The 24096-nt window shown below is 38.4% G+C and overlaps 1 protein-coding gene across 2 annotated transcripts in view; it reads right to left on the minus strand.

The window, feature by feature from the left end:
* Window positions 1-2456: 2456 nt before the first annotated feature.
* spire1a (spire-type actin nucleation factor 1a) overlaps window positions 2457-24096 on the minus strand; it is a 37833-nt gene continuing 16193 nt past the window's right edge. The window contains exons 4-17 of one of the 2 annotated variants that reach the window (XM_063010362.1): window positions 21961-22086; window positions 19946-20020; window positions 19013-19177; window positions 16483-16569; window positions 15706-15835; window positions 13018-13065; window positions 11247-11413; window positions 10789-10888; window positions 9610-9752; window positions 7445-7582; window positions 6814-6884; window positions 6242-6269; window positions 6006-6148; window positions 2457-4713 (exon numbers count right to left, since the gene is read on the minus strand). In XM_063010362.1, the coding sequence (XP_062866432.1) occupies window positions 4455-4713; window positions 6006-6148; window positions 6242-6269; window positions 6814-6884; window positions 7445-7582; window positions 9610-9752; window positions 10789-10888; window positions 11247-11413; window positions 13018-13065; window positions 15706-15835; window positions 16483-16569; window positions 19013-19177; window positions 19946-20020; window positions 21961-22086 (1680 nt within the window). In that variant the 3' untranslated portion in view covers window positions 2457-4454. The remainder of the gene's footprint in view (window positions 4714-6005; window positions 6149-6241; window positions 6270-6813; window positions 6885-7444; window positions 7583-9609; window positions 9753-10788; window positions 10889-11246; window positions 11414-13017; window positions 13066-15705; window positions 15836-16482; window positions 16570-19012; window positions 19178-19945; window positions 20021-21960; window positions 22087-24096) is intronic. The other variant, XM_063010363.1, reaches the window with a different exon arrangement.

A 24096-nucleotide genomic window follows, 5' to 3' on the forward strand; every position in this document is an offset into this window, starting at 1 on the left:
GCTTGGGGATTTGGTTTCCCTCTTAAAGGAAAATATTTTCCTTAGTACAAGTTTGGGGCTACACGTCAACTAAAGCTTGCTGGACATCTTCCTTGTCCTCTTGTGGTAACGTCAATCAAAGAAGATTTAATCAGATGAGTGGAAGTATTCATTGTGGAGGTTCAGGAGAGCGTTTAGGAGCCAAAGGCAAAAGATTTTACCCCACAGATCCAACATTGCTCATTTAAGCACCCTGGAATCTGAAATGACCTTAAATATTGTCATTATATTCAACATGAACACCCTGAATACAATGTGAATACAAAAAACCTGAAGGTATACACTGAAAATAAAACTGCAGCCTTGCTGTAGCCCATTTAAGTAACTTTATAAAGACACATTCCTTTAGAATCAAATGAAAAACTGTCACAAACTCAAGTACTGTACGTTTGCTATGATGCCCTCTGTCTTTTTTAATGAATTCCAGAAGGGATTATTTCTATAAGAGTGAAGACTGCTGTTATCCTGCACTTTGCATGTGTTCAGTTGACTACTTATTACTTAAGAATGGACCTTTCTTCTGAGTTTAAATCTACTTCTTTAGAGAAGACGTCTGTTGATATGACTTTATTTTTAGTCCTCCATTTAATGAAAATGTTTACTGCATGTCCAGAGACATATGAATGTACAAAACAATAATTAGAACTATATATTTTATATTCGTAGATATATATTATATATTCGTAGATTGAAGTGTGTTGAACAGTCCACTACAATTACATTATTGTGTCACCACAGCTAGTAGCACGCTAACCCGCAGTGCTAAAGTGCTAAGTCGAAAGTTTACATACACTTGAAAGGAGGCATGTATGTCATTTCAGATTTATAATGTTTATAATATGGTCAAAATATACAAACAGCAACTTGGTTTTTTTAATGGCAGCTTATGGCATTGCTCCCAATTCCTCATTAGTGATTCTGATTGATATCATGACTATTATGATTGACAGTGCTCGAGTAGTGCAGCGGTCTATTGGTGCGGACATGATTGGCTGTGTCTGAGGAGAAAGGAAAGGATGGCCAAAGCCCTGTGATGGCATGTCGACACTGACATTTAGAAGAAACTATAGATTTGAATTCTAGTGATAGCTCAGTGGTTAAGGTACTGGACTAGTAAACAGAAGGTTGCCGGTTCAATCCCCGCCACCACCAAGTTGCCACTGTTGGGTCCCTGAGCAAGACCCTTAACCCTCAATTGCTCATCGTGTTCTGCTCACTGTGTAAGTCGCTTTGGATAAAAGCGTCTGCTAAATGCTGAAAATGTAAATGAATTCCTAGAGTCAGTTGTCATTTACACAATTGTATCAGCCTTAAAGTTTATTAAATTGCTTCTTTTATGGGTGTAATATGCTGTATTTGAAAAGTAAGTACTTGGTTTAGTTATTTCATTGTGCACACACTAGATGCCTTTTTAACAAAGCAGGAATCAGCTAAAGTCAACTAATAAGCAAATGGTTATTCTTAGTGCTGCACTTTCCTTTTTACGTTAGTGGTGAACTAACAACAGAAATACAAGTTACTTGGAATTTAAAACTGAGCTATTTTTTTTCACTCAGAAGCTTTAAAGACTCAACAATCAGAAATGGAGGTGTATAATGTAGCTTTTCTAAAAGAGTTTATCATCTTTTGTATATATAATATTATTTTATGTGGATATGTAAATATATAAAATATATTGTGGCACAACAATGTATCATGTACCTTTCAATACATGTTCAACATGCTACCTGTACTTTCTTATTTATAAAAAAAAAAAAAAAAAAAAAAAGAAATTAATTAATTAATTTATTTATTTATTAATCAGAGGAATTAGTGGGATTGATTATTTGAATAATTTTGTCAAACAAACCCAAATAAGAAATATCTGCAAAGTTACCAACACGCATTACCAACCAAACTTTCTCCTAACTGCTGTTACAGGTGCCTAATAATTGAACCCTTACTGCACTTACATTGCACTGCATTTTCTCATGTCCTACCTGCATTGTGACGTTCTGCGGTGATGAAGCTTCCAAAAAGAGATGTTATATTCAATTTGTGCAGAATGTTTCTGGTGCACTTGCATTACAGTATGTGACAACACCTAGTGGATCATTTAAGTCACCATCTGAGCCTCTGTAAAAAGAGCAGGCAAGTCTGTGGATGCAATAAACAGTCAGAAATCTGGCAACCTTTGGGTTATTTTGAACAAAATGTCGACCAACATCAAACCTTTAAATAATGAGGAGCATACAATAATGAAGGTCACTGGTTTAAGCCCCACCACTGCCAAGTCGCCACTCTTGGGCCCTTGACCAAGACCCTGAACGGCTTGCACTGTATTCAGGCACAATTAAGGCATTTGGGATTAAAGCTAAATGTTGCAATAAAATGTATCCTGGTGTATCAAGCAAAAATCATGTTTTTTTTCCCTCAAATCAGCAGAGATTCTGAAATTTATTATCATTCGTTTTTAAAAAACCAGATCCATAGTTTTACATGCACAAAGTTCATCCTATACAGAGAGTCAACATAGCTGAAAAAACAAGATACTGTATTTTTGCAGAGAACCAGCTAACTGAATGCTGAGTATAGGGTTTAACTTGTGTGTGTTTAAGAAATGAAACAAACAGTTCAAATCTCTCATGCCTGATTAAATAGCTTCACACAGAGCCGTGACTAAACAAGTTTGGAATGTTACATGATACTTATCATTACTGACAGGAAATAAACTAAAATAAAAATGAATTAAATTAGAACCATTAACATGTAGAAACATAATATATTATTATAAGATATGATATTAGATAGACCAGAGTGTTGGGTATTTTTCTAATATTGCATCATCACAGCTGATATTTATTATGTACAGCAGGTCCAAAACACATACAGTTCAGATTGTGGAGTTGATTTGGCACAATCATTTTAAAAAACTTACAAAGAGTTTATATAAAAAGGTTAGGAAGCTGAGGCTGGAGATATTCTTTCACAATTTTTACTAAAGTCTTAAATACCGCCATATCACCGAGGTAAAATAGATCTATATGTACTGATCTTTATCAAAACACTGGGTCATTTCCTAGCAAAGCAGCAGTTTAAACAAAATAAATGGGAATAAACTGAGAGCTTTTGGTCAAAGTTAATCCTCATGGGGTAAACTGCTGATGGGGCTTTATGTATGAAAAGTATTGGCATGAAAAAAAATGTTGACCAGAAAGTGTGAATTCAAATAGATGCTCTGAAGGTGGTGTATTTAAGATTTCAGAATAATAAATAAGAAGTGATGTAAGTACAAGTACAGAGCACATTTTACACGTATTTTTTTTTTGTATCACGCAATCAAGCTGGCACTACAGAAGTAGGAATTTTTTACGTAAAACTCCCCTTCGTCATGTGCAGAATCAAACGCAGTTACGCTGTTCTACCACCAGATGGCACCAAACATCACACTGCTGATCCCTGTTCATATTCGTGCTGTACATGACTAATTATTCGGATTATGTTTATATTTCTTTTAACAGAATAATTTTTAATTAGTTAAACCTGTGTTAGAAATGTGTTTTTCTACCTGTATGATTTTTAAAGCGTTTGATTTATTTAAAAGCATAATTTAAAAGAATCATTTTACTAAATTAAACTGAGTTTTTTATCAGTAGTGGGGATTCCACATACACTTTCATACATATGACCCCAAGTCATCCAGCCTTTGTCGTAAGGATTGACCACCTAATTTCTTCCTGAGTTGAGAAATTAAAGATTAAAACACATGGGCTGATCCTTCAGCTTACTACTTACATACCACCTTATGGTTCTTAGTGTTAATAAATAATACATTCATACGTACATACCATTCGGTAACTTTCCTCCTAGTTGTACCTCTGAAACACCTTGTGTCAGTTATTTATTAGTAAAACATGCACATCTGGAATAAGAAAATGCTGGTAAAAAGGGGCTATTAAGCCCCGGAAGGCTTTACATCACATTTTCCCTTTTTTCCTGAGACAGGAAGACAAGGCTGCATTTAATAATGAAGGACAGAAGGAAGGAAAGAGTTATTTCCTGCTGCATTTCCACCCTTAACTGGATGCTTTGAGATATTTCTGGACATTTTGGATCTTCTATATTGCAGCATGGCATTCTCCAAGGTTCCCGGCTCATAGAGCTACCATCAGAAGGATTGAAAAAATATCCGTCCCTGGAGTTGGAGGTTAACTTGGGTGGATGAAAGTAGAGCCTTGTTTTTGGCACATTTTTCATTAAAAATAGGAGAAAAACAGACATTGGAGATTACAGCATTTTTTTGGCCATGCATTCATATGCAAGAGCCATAATAACACCTGGTGGTCATCAGCTTGGACTCAACTTGTCCAGGCCACACATCTCAACAGGGCGAAAAGAGTAAGCTGGCACAGCTGCCACAGAGTCAGCATTTCCTTCTATACCTCCTTGATAGTCCGTTCAGATGGTCGATAATCCCTGGTTCTGGAGGAGGACATGTAGAAGGACTGTGTTTTACGCTTCAGACGAGCCCGCGAGCTAGCCATGGATGAGCTGCGTTTGCTGGAGCAGATGATGTCGGTAATGAACTTCTTGCAGTCAGTGCACACGTCCATAGTGTTCCAGCCTTCGGTCAGCTCCTTGGGAAACTCCAGCTCTCCATCTTTGAAGGGTTTTTGCTGACTGTGATTGGACAATCTGTAAAGATAAAAAATGACAACATGCACTAGTACCATTAAGCCTCATGATCAGTTCCCTACTGAGCAGTTTGTGTCTCACTTATACACAATGTGATCAAAAGCATGTGGACACTGCTTCTAATTATTCAGGCATTCAAGTGTTCTACTACTAACAGGAGTGTAATTCATAAATGTAAAAGATAAATGTTTTAAATGTGGTGGCAACATTTTGGGGAAGGTCCTTTTCTGTTTTATGTCCTTAAACACCTAATTAAGTTTGGTGTGGAGGATATTCAGTGACCTGCACAGAGCCCTGACCTCAAACCCTTTGGGATGAATTGGAATGTCAGTTGTGGGCCAAAACTTCTAGTTCAACATCAGTGCTTGACCTTAAAAATGCTCTTTTGACTAAATTGGCTGAATTCCTCACAGACACACTCCAAAATCTTATGAAAAACCTTCACAGAGGATTGGAGTCTGTTATCTAACTCAACAATGTACATGGTTTTGAAACAGGATCTCCAACAAGCTCATGGTCAGATGTCCACACACATTTGGCCATATAGTGTCCATAAAAACATGACAAATTAACTATGTAGTCCAAATAGCCACAGGAACCTTGTAAAGCTTATGATAAAGATGTAATTTACATTTACATTTACATTTTCTGCATTTAGCAAACGCTCTTATCCAGAGCGACTTACAGAAGTGCTTCCATAGTGAACATTTCATTTCTCAAGTTTAAGTAAACAACAGTCGAAGAACACAAATCTGCTGAAACCTGTTAGAACCAAAGTGGGGTTTTTTTTTGGGTTTTTTTTGGAAATGGAAAAAAAATGTTAGTAAATAAGTACAAGTCAGCTTAAGTGCTTAGTAAAGAGGTGGGTTTTTAATCGTTTTTTAAAGACAGCAAGAGACTCAGATGTTCGGACAGACAGAGGAAGTTCATTCCACCACTTGGGTGCTAGAACAGAGAAGAGCCTTGATGCTTGTCTTCCTTTAGTCCTGGGTGGAGGATCAAGTCGAGCGAGACTAGAGGCTCGGAGGTTGCGTGGTACAGAGCGGGGTTTAATTAGACCATGAAGGTAGCTTGGGGCTGGTCCATTTTTGGCTTTGTAGGCAAGCATCAGTGTTTTAAACTGAATGCGTGCAGCTACAGGAAGCCAGTGAAGAGAACGCAGCAGTGGGGTGATGTGGCAGTGTTTGGGCTGGTTAAAAACCAGACGGGCAGCTGCATTTTGAATGTAATGCTGGACATATGACAATTACAATCCACAGAGGACATTAAGAAGTAATTATTTTGAAACTAACCTTGAGGTGGATGGACTCCAGCTATTACGTTGATTGGATGAGGTTTCCTCCAGTTGGGTGCTGTCTCCAGATTCCTTCTTAAGTAGAGGAGAGGATCCCAGAGAGTGAATTGGCAGCTTGGATGGCTTGGAGGGCAACTTCATCTGATTAAAGCACATGCAGTAATTATTAGATGTTTACATTGCTGAATAAAAACGATTAAGTAAGATGCAGGTGAGGCTGAGAGTCACTCTTACCTTCTTACAACACTGTGAACACACAGGCCTGTAAAGAAAACAAAAGGTTAACAAATAAATAATATATAGTATATAGTATAGCATTCTGTATGTTCATCAGATAATTCACTGATAACTGTATATGATATATGGCCAGAAATATGCAGACATGCCACACCCATTGCTAACAGATGCTTAATGGACCGACGGACGGATGGAATGTTAATTGCATGCCAAGCCATTTAATCCAAGTCTAATCCACAAATGCATTTTTGACTGAATGGGCACAACTCCAAAATCTTGTATAAAGCATCAAATGTTTTATTGATTTTATATAGTTCTTTTCATACACCTGTTAGCAATGAGTGTGACTGAAACATTTAAACTTAATCGTTTGAAGGCTTGTCCGCATACTTTTGGCCATATCTTGCAAACATCCACACCATCATCATTGTGTTATTATTTACTTCATGTACAATAATGTGTATTAATCATATAAACTGTGATAAATGTTAATGTATATGCAAACATTTTGTGTTCAGCAGGCCTCCATAAGATACAAAATAATAGGAAGAAATATTTGCTTTTCTCACCTCTTGCAGAACTGACAGGTGTAAGACCAGGTGAAAATGGAAAATCTCTTTGTTCGACAGGAAAAGCAGAGCTGAGAGGAGAGAAAGAGCAGGATGTAACAAGATATTAAACATCTTTCACACTGCTGAGTCAAAACATTAGAATCACACTCAAAAATATGTGAAGCAATGCCAATTTCATAACAATTGTGCACGCTACGGTCAGGGATCTATTAAATGTTGGGTTGATGGGAAATTACTTATAGCAGACTTGTTGAAGTGACCTTGATAATGACCAAGTCATTATGCCGAGACGACTGGGTTGAAGTATCTCCAATGAAGCAAATACTTTTTTTTGTCTATTATCTATGGTTAGGCCTAACTGACATTGTTTACACAGCAAATGTTTTCTGGTTGTGTACCAAACTTTACTACGTGCTCCATAGTGTGTAACTAAACAAATAGTGGTGCATTAATTAGATAAGTAAGACTTTCTTTCCACCTAAGTTAAAGTTGAAAGCTCTTACAAGTCTCTCCTGACTGCTTTGTCTTATTAAATATAAGGCTTGTAGGTGTGACAATGTAACACAATGACCTTTTTTACACTGAGATTTTTAACAAAGAAGAATTTTAAGAAATCTCACAATCTCACCTTTCCTTTCTTTAGTGCAGTGTAGATGTCTTTGTAGTGCTGGTACTTCTCAAGCTCGGCTTTGACCAGAACCTGTCTGATGTGCATCACCTCTTCCACAGTCAGAGACATACACTCCACAGGGAAGCGAAACTCTTCCTGAATACACACACACAATTTCACAAGAGATTAAAGATCCATGTAGTATGGAAGATACAGCAATACAACAGGAGCAAATGTGAGAGTTTTAAGAAAAAATCACTAAATTTGAATTACTACATTTTCAGATGTGTTCCCTGGCAATCATTGCAAGCCTCTGTGTATATTCTGCAACATTCGAAACACATCACTTAAATTCTAAATCACTTAATTACTAAGTCAGTGGAAGAAGGGGATAAAGAAAGGAGGGTAGGAGCACATTGATTGAGACGCTTTGTGGGACCAGCACTAAAAGCACACTGTTAAGTGCACCTCCCAATATATAGGCTGTTCTGCCAATACCAAACCTCCCAACCCCCCATTATAATACACATTGTGTAATAACTGAAATTCAGAAATTAGGAAAACTGATAATGGAGTTTGAAGAGAACAACAGACCAGGTGTTACAGGACACTAAAAAGACAAATAAAAACACTCAAAACCAGATGCTGTGTCTTATGAAGTAAACAAATGAACACAATGCACAGACGTCGCAACACATGTTGAAACCTGATTAATGAATTTGCACACAGGAATGTAGTGAATGAAAATGCATGTTTCAAGCTCCCATATTTCTTCATGAACCCACACACCATGTGTTAATGTGGAATGTGTGTTGCACCAGTATCAGTGTAGGCTGAGTTGTGATTCACAGCTTGGTTTCGCACTGCTGGGTGCTGCCGCCAACACAAAGGAAACGTCAACACTGTATGGCCAAAAGTATGTGGACACCCCTTGTAATTATTAAATTTAGGTGTTTCCGCCACAGTCACTGTAACAGTATGTTTAAAATTAGTGACATTAAATTTTATGAACTAGATGCTTCTTTGTGGTGACAAAGTAAGAAAAACCATTCACTGTTCCAATATGAAGTGAGGTTCAATAATTGATTTGTACATTTACTTATTTATTAGGATTTTAACGTCATGTTTTACACACTTTGGTTACATTCATGACAGGACAGATAGTTACTGGTTACGCAAGATTCATCAGTTCAAACACAGACCTGGACAATTTTGTATCTCCAATTCACTTCACTTGCACATCTTTGAACTGTGGGAGGAAACCACTTTAAAAAAAAAGAATTTGCTCTCTGCACACGTGTCGGAGGGGGCGTGTGTTAGACATAGAGCCCTCCTCGGCCAGGATAGAGGCCTGTAGCAGTGGAGGAGAGATACAACCAGGGTATTTGAATACAACCAGCATATACAATACTATGCATATGTGGAATAAAAAATGGAATAAAAAACTAACTATGAATTAGCGAGTTAAAAAGGCGAATTTCTATACTTTCTATACCATTAAGTTCTCAAAAGAACTTAAATTCATGAATTCATATTTTTTATGATAAGGCAGTTTAATTCAGTCACTTTTAGTTATGCCACTTTTCGGTTAACTAAATAAAGCCTTTAAATGTTTACCCAGTGTGATTACATAAATGTATGAATGTTAATGAAGGAAAATAACCAGTAAGTGTGATTTACCTTTATTTCCAGTGGAGGCTACAACAGAATGCAAGTACGGAAAATGTGTTTAAATGCTTATACATAACTATAGTAATTAACACTAATGTGTAATAGTCTATAATTGATGATCAGGGGGAAGACAGTCACAGTTGGCATTTTTTTTAATATCAGAAAAATATATATTCTGTTAAATAATTACAAAGAAACAACATAGTGTGCTGTTAGACCCCTACAGCCCACTGCACATTGCTAAAAATATTCCATGTAAGTCATGTAAGAACTTAAATTGCTTTGATTAAGTAACTAAGGAGGTCATTCTTTTTCAAACAGGGGCATTTGGTGTAGGATAACTTTTACCCCTCAATAAATAAAATGATCATAAACTCTATTTTGTGTTAATACAGGTGTAGTTACCAAAATAAGAAATGAGAAGAAATTAGGAAAGGCCTGTATGCTTAAAACATCAAATAATAATTAAGCATTTATAATCATTAACTGTGAAATAACAGGGATTAATATACCAGTGATCTGGTGTTCTGACGAAACGGGGGTACAAATGGACGAATGCTGTTCGGGACCTCCCTCTCAACAGAGTGTCTGCGGGGGACACCAATGTGGAGGTCAGGCTGAGACGTGGAGGAAACGGGGCGGAACCGAGGAGGAGCTGAGGACAGACCAGCAGGGTGAAAGTAAGAAAAGCAGAATAATACAGAAGATTATAGAACAAGATGTAAGCTACAAACCACAATTCCAAGGTTGGGATGTAATTCATAAAAAATGCTAATAAATCAGAGCAGGGATTTGTAAATCACTCTGAATGTTTTACCTTATTAATTTTATTTTATTTTTTTTGTAAATATATGCATGTCTGCAACCTCTTCCTAAAAAAGTTGGCACAAAAACATGGCTAGAGGTTTGCAACTTGAAGAAAATGCACAGACAAATTATTCAAATGTAAATAAACACTTCTCACTACCAGTAAGTAAGTTCACTTTTAACAGTGCATAACATCATCAAAGGAATATGAGCAAATCTCATAAAAAACATTCATTCCTCAGATGGCACTGCATTAAAAGGTGGCAAGCTTTTAAGATGTACAGCACTACACTGGCTCAGAAATACTTTGACAAACCATTGTTAATGAACAAAATGGCAAAAGCCCCACAGTCAACAACAGAAATTATTCCAACTTTTCTGGGCGCAAGCTCACCTGAATTAGCTGGATCTACGGTGTTGTGTATTGTAATATTTAAAGGCCAGGGTCTACCATGGTTGGGTTTGATTTAATGTCCACTGTATAAGCAACTTGCACTTCTCTGAGGGCACCATTTACATAAAAGTAAAAAAAAATCTTTACACATGACAACACCAAGCCACATTCTGCAAAGAGAGCAGGTGCTAGACTTGTTTACCTGCAATGTAGACTCATCTCCTATTGTATATGTGTATTGTATGTATTATAAAGCACAAAATGTGACAACAAATACTTGCATATTGAAAGTTAAAAATTGAAAGTATGGGAAAAATAATTTCCATCCAAAATGACAGCGGTAAACATACAGCGGTATTATTTTTTATGGGCTGTGTAGCAACCCACAAATTAGAAATGAGCATATATTAACAAATAATGTTTGTACGGTAAAACATCAAATACCGTGTGTTTATCAGACATGCATTAGGAAAAAGGTCATAGGTCTTACTTCTTCGGCCTATGATGGAGTCCGGAGACGTGTCATCCAACACTGAAGTGGATATACTAGAGCTGCTGACTGACCTGCGAGTGCTGGGCTCTGGCTCATCCTAGAGAACAAGACATAGTTTGTTACATCATTTAGCGTACTACAGCAAAAAAAACCCACAGTAAATAACAATTTCCTCTTTATTTACTATTTAAAATGTGAAATGACCACTTACTAATATTTATTACTCATGGAAAAAGAAAAAGAAAACAAGAAATGTTGGGGGTTTATTTAAAAATAACCAAAATTGTTAAATGATAATGTTAAAAATGCCTTACAAAATAAAACACTAACATCGTATTTATGACTAATACACACCCGAAACACAACACACACACACACACACACAGACACAAACTTAAACACAAAGGTACATCAGAGACGAAACCTTGTGCCCAAACTGAAGCGGTCCCACTCACCTCAGAGCCAGAGTCGGAGCTTTCCAGCTCGGCCAGTGCCGGAGCCTTAAGCAGTTTCCTCCTTGGTTGAGCCCCATCGACAGAATCAGCAGAGTCCATGTCAGTGTCGTCAGCCAGTGCCAGTGTGCTGACTGCAATCTTCTTACGTGTATCTGGCGTGGATGAGCCTATTGAAGGAGAATCAGACAAAATCAAACACGGGACTTCAGTATGAAAAATAAAATCTTATTCTATTTAAGATGATTCAACAAGATGCCACAAGGATGTCCAACATGCTCATGGACATGTGTCCATGTACTTTGGGATATGTAGACTATCAACTCAATACTAAGACTAAAAGAAACTTTTACTGTACCAGTATAACCACCATTAGTAATCGACGCACAACCCTTTCACAGTAGCATTTGAAATGTATAATTTCCACCTGCCTAACTAGCTCATAAACAGGTGTCCACATAGATTTGGTCATTTAGCCTATTTTACAAAAACAGATTTTTATCCTATAACATTTAAGCCACTATTCTAAACACATTATTCTGCACACAGATAATGCATTAATTCTATCCTGTTCACTCTTAATAACATTTTATAAAGCTTTTAACATCACCCAACATTTAATAGCTCAACAGTTAAGATACAGGGCTAGCAAATGGAAGGTTGCTGGTTCAAACCCCACATCTGCCAGCTTGCCACTGTTGGGCCCTTCAGCAAGGCCCTGAACTCTCCATTGCTCACAATGTATGTGGTCACAATTGTAAGTCGATTTGAATAAAAGCGTCTGCTAAGTGCCAAAAATTTAAAAAGTGTAAATGTAAATGTAATAAAATACTAACATTACTAAGAACTACACTGACAGTTCTGCAAGCAATGAATTCAGAACAGATTCTGACAGATATGACAATAGCAGTTTGTTGTAGGGCTGTACCAGCATCTTTAAACAAAACATTTCTGAGCCAGAACTGGAGGAATTCAGTCAACTTTGTGGCCTCCTTGCTCAAACATGTTGTTTTCAGTTGTTTTACCTAACATTGATAAATGAATGGAATTTATTTGTATAGGGCTTAGCAAAACAGAACAAAATAAGACTGCTAGACATTTTATGTATTATGCTGGCCAGCAGAATTTCAGTTATGTGACTTATTCTTCTTTCTCCCAGTTGCCTGCTATATAACAGCTGGACCTATAGTGCAATTTGTGCATCAGATTATTTCATTTCCTCAACTCGTATTCATCTGCAAGTTTGCACAATCTCAATTTATTGTACTGTATTGAAGGGCAATTGTAGCCTAGTGGTTAAGGTACTGGACTAGTGACCAACAAATTGCTGGTTCAAGCTCCACCACTGCTAGGTTGCCACTGTTGGGCCCCTGAGCAAGGCTCTTCACCCTCAATTGCTTAGACAATATCCAGTCACAGTACTGTAAGTTGCTTTGGATAAAGTGTCTGCTAAATGTACTTTAAATGAATTAATTTGCACTGAAGCAAGTTGTTTTGCTTACTTCAAAAACAATATTCATCAATGCTGTTTGCTTCATCTTGTCCATTTTTGCAGGTGGTACCAAGTGTGTGTAAACATACACAAAATATCAGGCACTCAGAGTTATACAAGCACTCACATAAGAAAAATCCTCAGCTACTGGGGGAAACAATGAATCCTGTGAACTGCATGATGACGATTTATTTATACCAAAGCTCACAAAATCCATCCACGCTCCACTGAGTCATGTGTAAGATTGGTCCACAATTCATGCGTGTGTTCATGATATATTACCTGCACTTCGGAACAAATCCTGGGGAGTGCTCACGCTTTTGCCTGCGCCTAGAAAGGAACATATTTTTCAATATGATCCCAAAGACATTGGCATGCCTGGTTTCTGTCTACCTTTCCTAAACCGTCCAGACTTGCTTGATGTGGCCAAGCAATTAGCGACATTCACACTGGGGTCTCGACACAACATACGAAGTGGGATAATCCAGTGAGCACAGCACACAAAGGGATGTTAGCCGTAGCGTGTCTGTCCGGTGGACAAGATGATGCAGTTAGTGTGCTGTTAGAACATTGATCAAGCACATATAAAAAGCTCAAATGTGGTCTAGTGAGGGTAAAGCAGCAGCAACACATCACAAGAACTTCTAGTGTAGGGTGGTGGTGGTGGTGGGGACAACAATGTTACAACAATAGATTAAAGAGGAGGAAAAGAGTCACAGCAACCAGCCGTGCCTACTGTTACACATGTATGTGTTCTGAAGAATGTGGTGGGTGACCTTGGGTTAACGGTGGGAGGATAAAATTGACTTATTAGAAAGGGCACTATGGCTTGACAACAGCTGAAGCACCCGTTTGCTAAATTGCATACTACTATACTAAGTAGTTTGTGTAAATACTTCCCAAAATGTGTCTGACAATACCTGTTTTGTAAAAGTTGTGCATGTGACCGTCAGGAGTTATATTAAATGTCAAACTGATGGTAGATACTCGTAGTTCACATGGCAGCTGAGCGTTGTCTGAGGTGGGACAAGCCAAGAAGCTCTGACAGTTCTGGCTGCCCAAGACTCATTGATGCCAGAACACATGAAGGCTACTGTGGCTTAAACTGCAGATCATTTTAGTACAGAAAAGGTGAATGTGTCACAACGTACAGTCCATTGAACCATGTGTATGGGGCTGCACAGACACAGGCCAGTCAAAGTGCCCATGCAAACACGAGCATTGGAACTGGACATTGGAGCAATGGAAGAAGGTCTAAGACCAATTGGACAGGCAGGCATGTGTATTCTGCTTTACAAGCAGTTCAAAGAATGTATGTGTAACTATTCTGTTGTAAACCATAAACTATAAAGGACCAATAAGGTGAGTGAAATGTGTAATTATTGAGCAGTAGGTCAGTACAACTAACTTTGACAATGTGATGGAAAAGTAGGTTTGGCAGAGGATGGTGCATTGACATTTTCCTCTGTACGACTCCTTTTCTCATTGAGAAAAAGTGCCGGGGACAAAAACAAACACACCACAAGTTCAAACACAACATCACATTCATTACAGGATCAGGGAGTAAAACTCTGGTAAAGAAGTCGGCTGAAGTGTTTACCTGAGAAGTCAAAAGTCACAGACATGCTAAGCGGCCGCATTACTGAGATTAGACCAGTGTTACAGCACAACAGTGGAAATAAAAAGACAAGCACAAATAAGACTATGAGGTGTTTACAAAGCTGCAAATGATTTAACTACAAAAATGTGACAAATCTGGATGTAATCTTAATGTAACAATTTTGGATCCTTCACGACATTATTATGGATACAATATTATAGTCGTTCAGCACGACAGATTTTGACCAAATGCAGAACAGTCTTCAATATTATTTTTTCCTTCATTAATTTAAATGAGCTCTTTTCTAAATCATACAGATTTTTCATTGCACATTCAGCAGTTTTAAAAAGGATCAAGTATTTAACCCAAATATCTAAAAATGGCTTAAAATAACTTTGTCTTTAATTATTACTATCTGGTAAATGAAAGTAAACAAACAAGACAGATTAACTACAATATACAAAAATACATCCATTCTAATGTTTATCAGTAGCAGACCTCACTTTCTTTTTAAGCAATAATCTGACAGTAATGACTGTATTGTGATTTGTTATGCAAAAGTTTGGACGCTACACCAGTGAGCCAAAACAACAGGACCACCCACCAAATATGCTGTTGAAAAAGCTTTGACCAGCCAGCCTGTGGTATCTAGTAACAGAACATTACCTGCAGCATCTTAAGCTTCTGTAGATTGCAACGTGGATCGTCCTACAGTGCATCCTGGTGCCCATGTGTAAACTCTTTCATGTGTAAACATTGCACATGTGCCCGGATTCCTCAAACCAGTCATCATGACAACCTGTCTGCACTTCTTGGCTTGTCCCTCCTAGGACCTGTTGTACTCACTATGGCTGCCCGTGAGCACCCCCGGCTGTTTCGGAAATAATTACGATGAGTCGTCTGGCCATAAAGATTTGGCCCTTATGAAAGTCCCTCAGATTTTTATGTTGATGGTATCTGCTGCATTCAGCTTATGTATTACAATTAATTACCATCGATCAAGCACAAAATTAAACATATCCCCACACATTTTGCCGGTGATCCTAATGCTTTGGCTTATCAGATTAAAGTAATTAGAGGAAGTGCCTAGGGAAAAAGTAAATCACTTCTTGATGAGCAGACAGAAGTAGCAACATAAGGATAAAGCGTTTGGATGGATTAAATAGCCAGGGCACAAAAACAGTCAAATCGGAGCAGATTGTGGGGTTTCAGCAGAGGAATTCATGCATGACAAAAAAGCACAAAAAATAACCTGCACTCACTTTTTCCTTTGTACACTTATCACTTCATTATCAGTATGACAAAAATTTTGATTGTGTGTTGTGATTTACACAATATACAGTTTTATTATATCATGTTAATGCACTAACCAAGTCGGCTCCTGCGGATCATGTCTGGAGAAACAGGCTTCAGCTTCCTCTCTGCTTTGATCTCTTCCAGGATTCGCTCATGAAGGCTCGGGGGTCTCAGAGGATGAGGCTTCAGCTTACGAGCAGAGACCTTACGACAAGCACAACACAGACAGATTCAGTACATTTCCTGCTAGCTAGCAGTCCTAAAATTGGCAGTCCTGGGTATGTCATGTAATGATTTCTGCAGGTGTTCCTTCTCTGTGACCAAATAATCAAAGTAAGTAAAAAATATACATACATAAGCTTTGGGTGCAAACAGTTTTACAATGTATATTAATTTTGTGGCATGGCCTGCAAATACCTTATTAATGATTAGGATTATCTATAGCAGACAACCTCTCTGTCATCCTATGAACAATACAAAGTACATGGAACAGTAGTCGTTTTGCCAAGGTCAGAGAAAAACTGAGAGAAAATAGCATATATATATATATCAAGTGAGCTTTTTTAGTCAAGTGAGCTTTTTACCTGGCCATGGCCATAAATGCTGCCAAAGATCAAAACCAAAACATCCCCTAAAGTTCAGCTTTAGGACAAAGCAAAAGTGGCTCAGAGGCTTGTTTCCTGCACTAGGGCCTCTAAGACCATGGAGATATAAAGCTTGCTTTTTAGCAGCTTTTAATTCACAGAATACCTGTTTCTGGTGGTTCTAGACTATATATGTGATGTGACATCTACAAGCCTTTTGAGTTGAGCTTTGGATTGTAAAAAACTGATGTGTGTATGTGCACAAACCGGATTTAGAGGAGGTCTGGAGCGGATAAATTCCAGTATGATCTCATGAGCGCTTTTCTTTAACCTGGGAGGAATGTCTCCGCTCACCTTGAGGAAAGAAAAAGAGGCGGTACAGGTGTAAAAGATCACAGCAGGTAGAGTTTTACATACTACAATGACATGAATGCTATGAAAACAAAGTGGACAAAAAAAGGAACAAAAGACGTCATTACCATCTCCAACCCAATAATTATCTATTAACAGCCTGATTGTTTCAGAGTATTTTCTTAGAGAGATAAAAAATGTAATGAATTATTTTATCCAGACAAATAGCATTACTGCACATGGTTATCACAAAGAGTGTGAGCTAAATAAAGTTGACCTATTAGATCATGCATATAATATAATACACATTTACAGGCTTTCTACTTCTTCTTCTTCTTCTTCATTTGGCTGCTCCCATTAGGGTTCGCCACAGCGTAACAACTGTCTCCACCTTACCCTGTCCAGAACGCCCTTCTCAGTCACACCAATCACCTGCCTGCCAGCTCCATCCTCAGAACCCTCATCCCTCCTTTGCACATGCCCAAATCATCTCAATCTGACCTCTTCTAACTTTGTCTCCAAAACATCCTATCTGTGCTCCCTGTGCTGGGAATTCAACTACAAGCACATGAACCAATTAACATAAGTTGCTTTAAAATTAAACAGTCAGGAGGACTGTCTATGGTTGACTGTTGGAAGAAAATATGCTGAAGATCAGGTAGCCTGGATACAAAATCAGCTCATCCAGAATTTAAACTATATCCAGTTAAAGAAGAAATAAACCTTGAATGTCAATATTTCTGAAGGCTTTATGTGGTTGAGCCACATTCGGAACGAGAAGGCCTGGCTGGCACTTGACATTCCAATTAATTCCAAATTAGTTAAATGAGATTGAGGTCAGAGCTGTAGTCCACTATAGTTCCTCCCACACCAAACTGGTCAAATTATGTCTTAATGGGCATGGCCTGGCTTTAGATACTGGGGCACAGGCATGCTGGAAAAGGAAAGGGCCATCTCCAAACTGTTCCCACAAAATTGTAAGAATATCATTTATTTGTGTATCATTGATTTTTACACCTGTTAGAAATGGGTGTGGGTGGGAGGATTTATTCACTGTTTCATCTTGGACTCCAGATATTTCTTCAATATACTGAAAAACTTTGAACCATGATTTTGATCTTTAAGCGATTGTGCTTAAGGTATGCATCTAAAGCTTCATATATCAATGACTTAATATTCTCATTGACGCCTTACCTGTATGTTATTCACATTTAATTGTGCACAATGTGAGGTGCGGGTGGTGTGAAGTTTGCAAAGCTCCTAATAAAAGGCCATGTGACATGTTTGTGCGCTAATCAAAATAATACCTGTCCTCGTAAATTGAATGCCCATCCCACTAAATGATCTCAACCTATTTACTAAGAGATTTCAATGAAAATGTATTAATTTCTTTAAAATTCCAAATTGCCTCATTTACGAAAGAACATTATGTTGTCTAACACAACAGGTTTCCAGGAAAATACTATCAACCTTACTGAAATCATTATGACCATAAATTGTTCTAATTTAGTTATTATTTAAGCCTAATTCCAAATGCTAGGTGTGTTTTGTAAAGCATTTGTATTGTTCACAATTTGAACTCAAGTCTGCTGTAGCTATGATTTGATGCAGTTGGGTTTGCAAAACTAATGCCTGTGTATACTACACAGCGGGGAGGAGGAAGAGGAAAAAAAACTAATAAATTGCATTATAGTGTACACTATGTAACAATTATTATGATGGTCATTATATAGTTTTATATTTTTTATTTATGCATTTTCTGCCCTTTTTCTCCCTTTTTAGCACGATCCCTGCTCTGATTGAGGAGAACAAAGCTAACCCACGCCCCCTCCGACACATGGGCAGCAGCATGCCGTAATCATCTTATCACCTACACTTTGACGAGTGCAGGCCAGCAGAGGTCATAATTGCATTAGTTATGAGAGAGAGACCCCAACCGGCTTAATCCCGCCCATATTTGAACAACAGGCCAATCGTTGTTCATGTGGCTGCTCAGCCCGGATTCGATACGATGTATTCGAGATCCCAGCTCTGGTTCCAGCGTGTGTTTTTACCGCTGTGCCACCTGAGCGGCCAATGATGGTCATTTTATAATCAAAGAAAAGAGTACACTGTTGGACTTATCAACAGTACAGAGGGTCAGACAGCCAAACACGGTAAACTTTGAGGTAGATGGGCAGCATGAGACAACATCGGGTTCCATTCCTGTTAAAATGAAATGTAAGGCTACAAAGGGCACATGATCACTAAACAGATAAGGATAAGAGATAACATATCTGCAAAATGCAGACAAGTTGGTCAGAATTCGTTGCGCAGGCAAAGGGAGTGTCCTTGAGCTCTTTTCACCTATTTAACAAGCTTCTGGCAAAACTTCTAGCACATAAGTGACTTTTCAGCCCAAATATTCTTCATGGCAGATGCAGTATTCACTCACGTATACACATACCATAACTTTGCGGAGGGTGTAGCGTTTGGAACGGATGTCATTCATGAGCATCTCATAAGGAGTGAGTTGGTACTCGATCGGCAGAGGGTCGTACTGGCGCTCCTGCACCTTCTTTAGCTTTATACCAGTTCTCAAATCTCTCATCACCTGCACCCAGAACCGTGCCTGAAAAGCAGAGGAACTACAGGTTACGCTGCATATATGTGCTCATACTTCATTAAACTCACATGGACCATTGGAACATTTTGACACTTGCTTATGTTTAATAATGAAAAATACATAAAAACTACACAATTTTTTTTAATCAACATACGCCGATCAGCCGAAATATTAGGTCCACCCCCCAAAGATGTGCATGTGACAGTCAGGGATCTATTAAAAATTAGGCTTATGGTCAATACTCACATGTCGATTGCAGCAAATATGATCAGGCATAAAGACCTGAGTGACTTCGATAAGAGCCTTATACTGGAGTCAGGTCACAACACAAATGTATCAAACCCTTCTATGTATCGGGCTTCACAGTATTAGGACAGTTAAGATGCTCATGCCACCTAATGTTTCATCAAAAGCACCTACATCACCTAAATCATCAGCTGGTCTGACAAACACTGTTTTCTCCAAGATCATGTCTCCTGCACCTTCTCCAGCTTTTCAGTGTCTGTCAAATCACCTACACAGAACAGTGGACTGATGTGCCTGATGTGCATCAATTATGTGTGGAAGAAGTGGCACCAGAATGCACTGTTGGACCATCTTAAAACAAAACAGAGGCTGAAGAAGCTGCTGGTAATATCCTGATACCAGTTACTCCTTTAGTTATCTTGTAGAGTCCATGTCTCAACAGGTCTTGACAGCATGTGAGGCAGGTGGTTCTAATGTTAATGTTACATCTGTGTATTATTATGCTCCTGGGGGAAACTTTGCTCTTACCCAATCTGCATTTTGGAGGTCATTTAGGTCTCTGACTTGCTTTTCGTGAGTCTCCACCTCCATACGCCGCAAATTCTGAAAAAAAAAAAAATGAAGAAAGCATGATGACTGAAGAGTTAAAGTTTATTTGGCTAATTAGAGAGTTAGTCTTGGCAGCAGTGCAGATAAGATATCTTGAATATTGATCAGACTGTGGACTGGCTCATCGCTAACCAGCTTTTTAGGAAATAATCAATATGCAGATAATGTGGCATTTTAACTGTCTGCACCTTCTGCCATATTCACTGTAAAAAATCAATTTACTCTTAGGCTCAGCTTACTGTTGCACTATCTTTTGCATGGGTTTTCGTGCTTGTCTCTGTACTTAACTTTGATCCAGTTTGACGATGACCTTTTCAAATCATGCCAATAAGACAAAATGCTTAAATGATGTAAACAGAAGCAAAAAAAACCCAGACCCCGATGCAGAGCGTTCTTCAATAAAATAAAATATATTTCATACAAAACGACATGCGAATAAACTGTCCATACTGTCAGTCAATATTCTTAATAGTGTTTATAATATAAAGCTCACTGCTCTGTGGACAGCATTTCACTCCTCTTGATAATACTCTAATACAGGCTACCAAAACCATAAACAAGAGCAAATCAATTATATAACAAAGAAACCCTAACCTTGACCTCAATTATTAACCAGCAAATGATTATTTTACACACTTAAGTGGCATGGTGGCTGAGTTGGTGGATCCTGTAAACCAGGGTGTGATCCTCACCTTTGGTCACTCTGTGAGAAGTTTCACATGCTTTCCTATGTTTGCATGGCTTATTTTTTAGGTTCTCTGGTTTCTTTCCACCTCACAAAAATAGGCATAAGGGGTATTGGCTACTCTGAATTACACTTAGATGAGTTTAAATGGATGTGCAGGTGTTGTGCTGTGATGGAGGAAGTTACAATGTGAGAACTGGACATGACTAGATTGGGAGGAAAATGCAAGACAACTGTAATAACTAAATCAAAATATCAATGGGTAACAAGGTTTGCGTTTTAACAGATGCCAAGAACGTCCATGTGAACGCAGCACTATTCTAAAAATAACACCAAGAAATGTAGCAGTGCAGCTCAGTACAAAGGTGTTTCTTCATACACTTAGCTAAATGTTCCCCCCAACAAAAAACATGAATGCTAATGGGTGCAGACACTTGTGAGCCTGAAGCTGCGTGAATCATAAGAAAATATGTCTCTGACTCAGCCATAGATTGGTGAGAATCCTTACAGAGAGAAACTGACACTTTAATTGCTTCACAGTTCCAGCTTCCCCTTTTTCTAACGTGGGTAGTACCTGCACTGACTGAATTTATTATATGGTGCATAAAACAAGAATCTACGTGGTGATAATCTGAAAAAGAGTTATGTAAAATGGCATTGTTTAATATTAAAATTTCAAACCAACATAAACCCAGGCCCCTGAAGGCACCAGCCGGGTTGTGCCCTCTACAGACACAATTAATCACATCCAAGAAACTAGGTAAGTGTTTAAACATGTTAAATAGTTATACTATGGCCTTAAGTACAGAGACACACCCAGCACAGACAAACTCAGAACAAGAGCAGAACAGAGTCATGCTGCTCGCTGGTGACTGCCCTAGAAACATTCAGAAAATAACCGTAATGAGTCAAACTCTCGGCACCCAGCCGATGATGTGGTGAAGGAAAACCCAGTAATAGGCCTGGATAAAGAGTTTTATCCAGTTACTGGGTGGGATAGAGAAAGGATCCATTTAATAATGTGAGTCAGGTAACAACCATGTGCTTCCCCTACTGCCTACAGATGCACAATAAATCAGTGTGAATGAACTTCATTGCTATTTGCATCAGATGCCTTGTAGCAAGTACAGAATTTTAATTCATTCATGATGCTGAGACGTGTGGTTATGTGACTGTAGAGCATGGAGGAACATTTCAGTGATTTTCTTATGAAGATGGACATGTAAAGCGTTATCAGTTGAAGCATCACCTCTCGGGCAGTCTTGATCTTCTCGAGGAAAGTGCGCAGTTCCTTGGTCTCAGCGTACAGCGCTCGACATACGGCCTGGTAGTGGTTGGGAGCGTCTGATGAACTTGGGAGGTGCGACGTGCACAGCTGAGGAAAGAAAAAAAACGGTTGAAGTCAAATTTTGAGACTTGACACAATTCTCACAGTTACACCCAGTGATGGGAAAAGTAATCGCCCTCTTTCTGACTGGCTTAATTATCTTGTGACTACTACTATTAACTGCATTACACAGGTGCACATAATAAACACTGCAAACCTTTCAACTGTTGTCCTGTTCACTGTTTTCAAAATGAGCCCTTTTTGATATGATACAGTACAGTCACATGCTCAGCCCAACACACACACACACTGTTTTAGCCAATTACCCTAATTTAACAAATGAAAACCCCTTCACACCACCACTTTTCAACCCAATTCTGATCCATCACTAAGCGCTTGGTTGCCATGGTATTAAATTACACTAGCCCGCTACCACTGGGATCTGGGATTCGAATCCCCAGTGGTGCTATCAGCCGGTCGGGTGTCTATATACAGACATGATTGACTACATCTGACAGAGGGTATTGGTCAAGGCCCCACAATGAATTGCCATGGAGTGTTACTGCATTGCGCCCAGTGATTCCAGACCCACTACAACCCTGACCAGGATAAAGCAGTGGTAAAAGAGATGTTTAAACTTATGCAAAAGAGCATAGTCAGTTCATTTGGTCAGAATCGCCAAAACTAAAACCTCTAAGACACGTATCAGCATCAAGCACAGAAAATTTGGACAAGTTAACACATGTTAGTGGAGCTATAAAACTAGCCTAAGGCGATAAAAATGCTAAATAATCCAAAAAAAATATGTGGATCCCAGCCCCAACAATAAGAACAGCTGACCTCAGGCCTTGATGACATAAAACACAGAGATTTGTTCAATATTTCAATGATTGATTAACGATAACCTGCAGAAAATTAATGGTTTGGTAAATGATATGCTATATTATAAGTGTTAAGTATTATTGTTTCATTGTTTCATTGAGTTCAACAGTGGCAACCTGCCAGAAGTGGGCTTGAACCAGCAACCTGAGCTACCTGTGCCCACTAGCAAGCATAAATGCATGATGACAAATTTGCATACACTGTTTTCCTTCTTAGGAAAAGAGCTCAAAACCTGGGGCAGGTGGAGTTTCCCCTGGGCTACTGTGTTTTCCAACCAAAATCTTTTGTTGCATAGGATACTAAAACCAGTGCATTAACCTGGTGAGAACCTGTGATTCTGATAGGTCCATTAATATTTGTTCAGAAAACGAGGTGCTTCTTTTGTTAGCACAGTTGCGTGGGAACCCAACCCAAAGCCAGAATAACCGTGGAGTCTAAATAAAGCGAGTCTGAATTTACGCTTGCTTATAAAATAAAAGCATGACAGTCACGCTCACATTTAACATTTCCAACCGGCTGAATTGCATTTTTTTTGCACCAAGCCCTGTGCTACACCTCGTTATGGAATGTGTGACATCTTTCCTCTGAAGTACCAGGAAATGTTTGTTTTCAGTTGGCACTGGAGAAAGTGGAAAACCTGTTCCGCTGTATTGTGGAGAGGCCTCGAGAATGTGTCTTGTGTCTTGACAACAGGTTCACAAGTGGTCTGGGTGAAGACGGGACTTTCAGAATAAAAGTGACGGGGAAAAACGCCCAATTAAAACAAAATATGCCCTAGTTTAACACCCACAACCCCCAAAAAAGTACCACACAAAAAACAAGTGTCAGTAGATGTGTGGAATTTTATGAGATTGTGTCATAGTGTTCCTGTGTAGTTAAGCCTGGCTACATTCACTTATACCTAACAATAAACTGTTCAATTAAATCATATTTATCAGAATCAGAATACTTTATTGATCCCAGAGGGAAATTGCAGTTTTTTACAGCAGCACCCATTTATGTAAAATGAATAAACACTCTACTAGCTTAAAACAAAGAAAAAAAGAAGAAGAAAAAATTAAGTTGAAGTTAAAAAGTTATATACACACAATTAAATAATTAAAATGCTTATGTTATTATTATTGCACAATGAATACTGAATATTGCACATATGAATACTAAATATTACTGAATATT

Source organism: Trichomycterus rosablanca, chromosome 2, assembly GCF_030014385.1.
Source record: "Trichomycterus rosablanca isolate fTriRos1 chromosome 2, fTriRos1.hap1, whole genome shotgun sequence".
NCBI classification, from domain to species: Eukaryota; Metazoa; Chordata; class Actinopteri; order Siluriformes; family Trichomycteridae; genus Trichomycterus; species Trichomycterus rosablanca.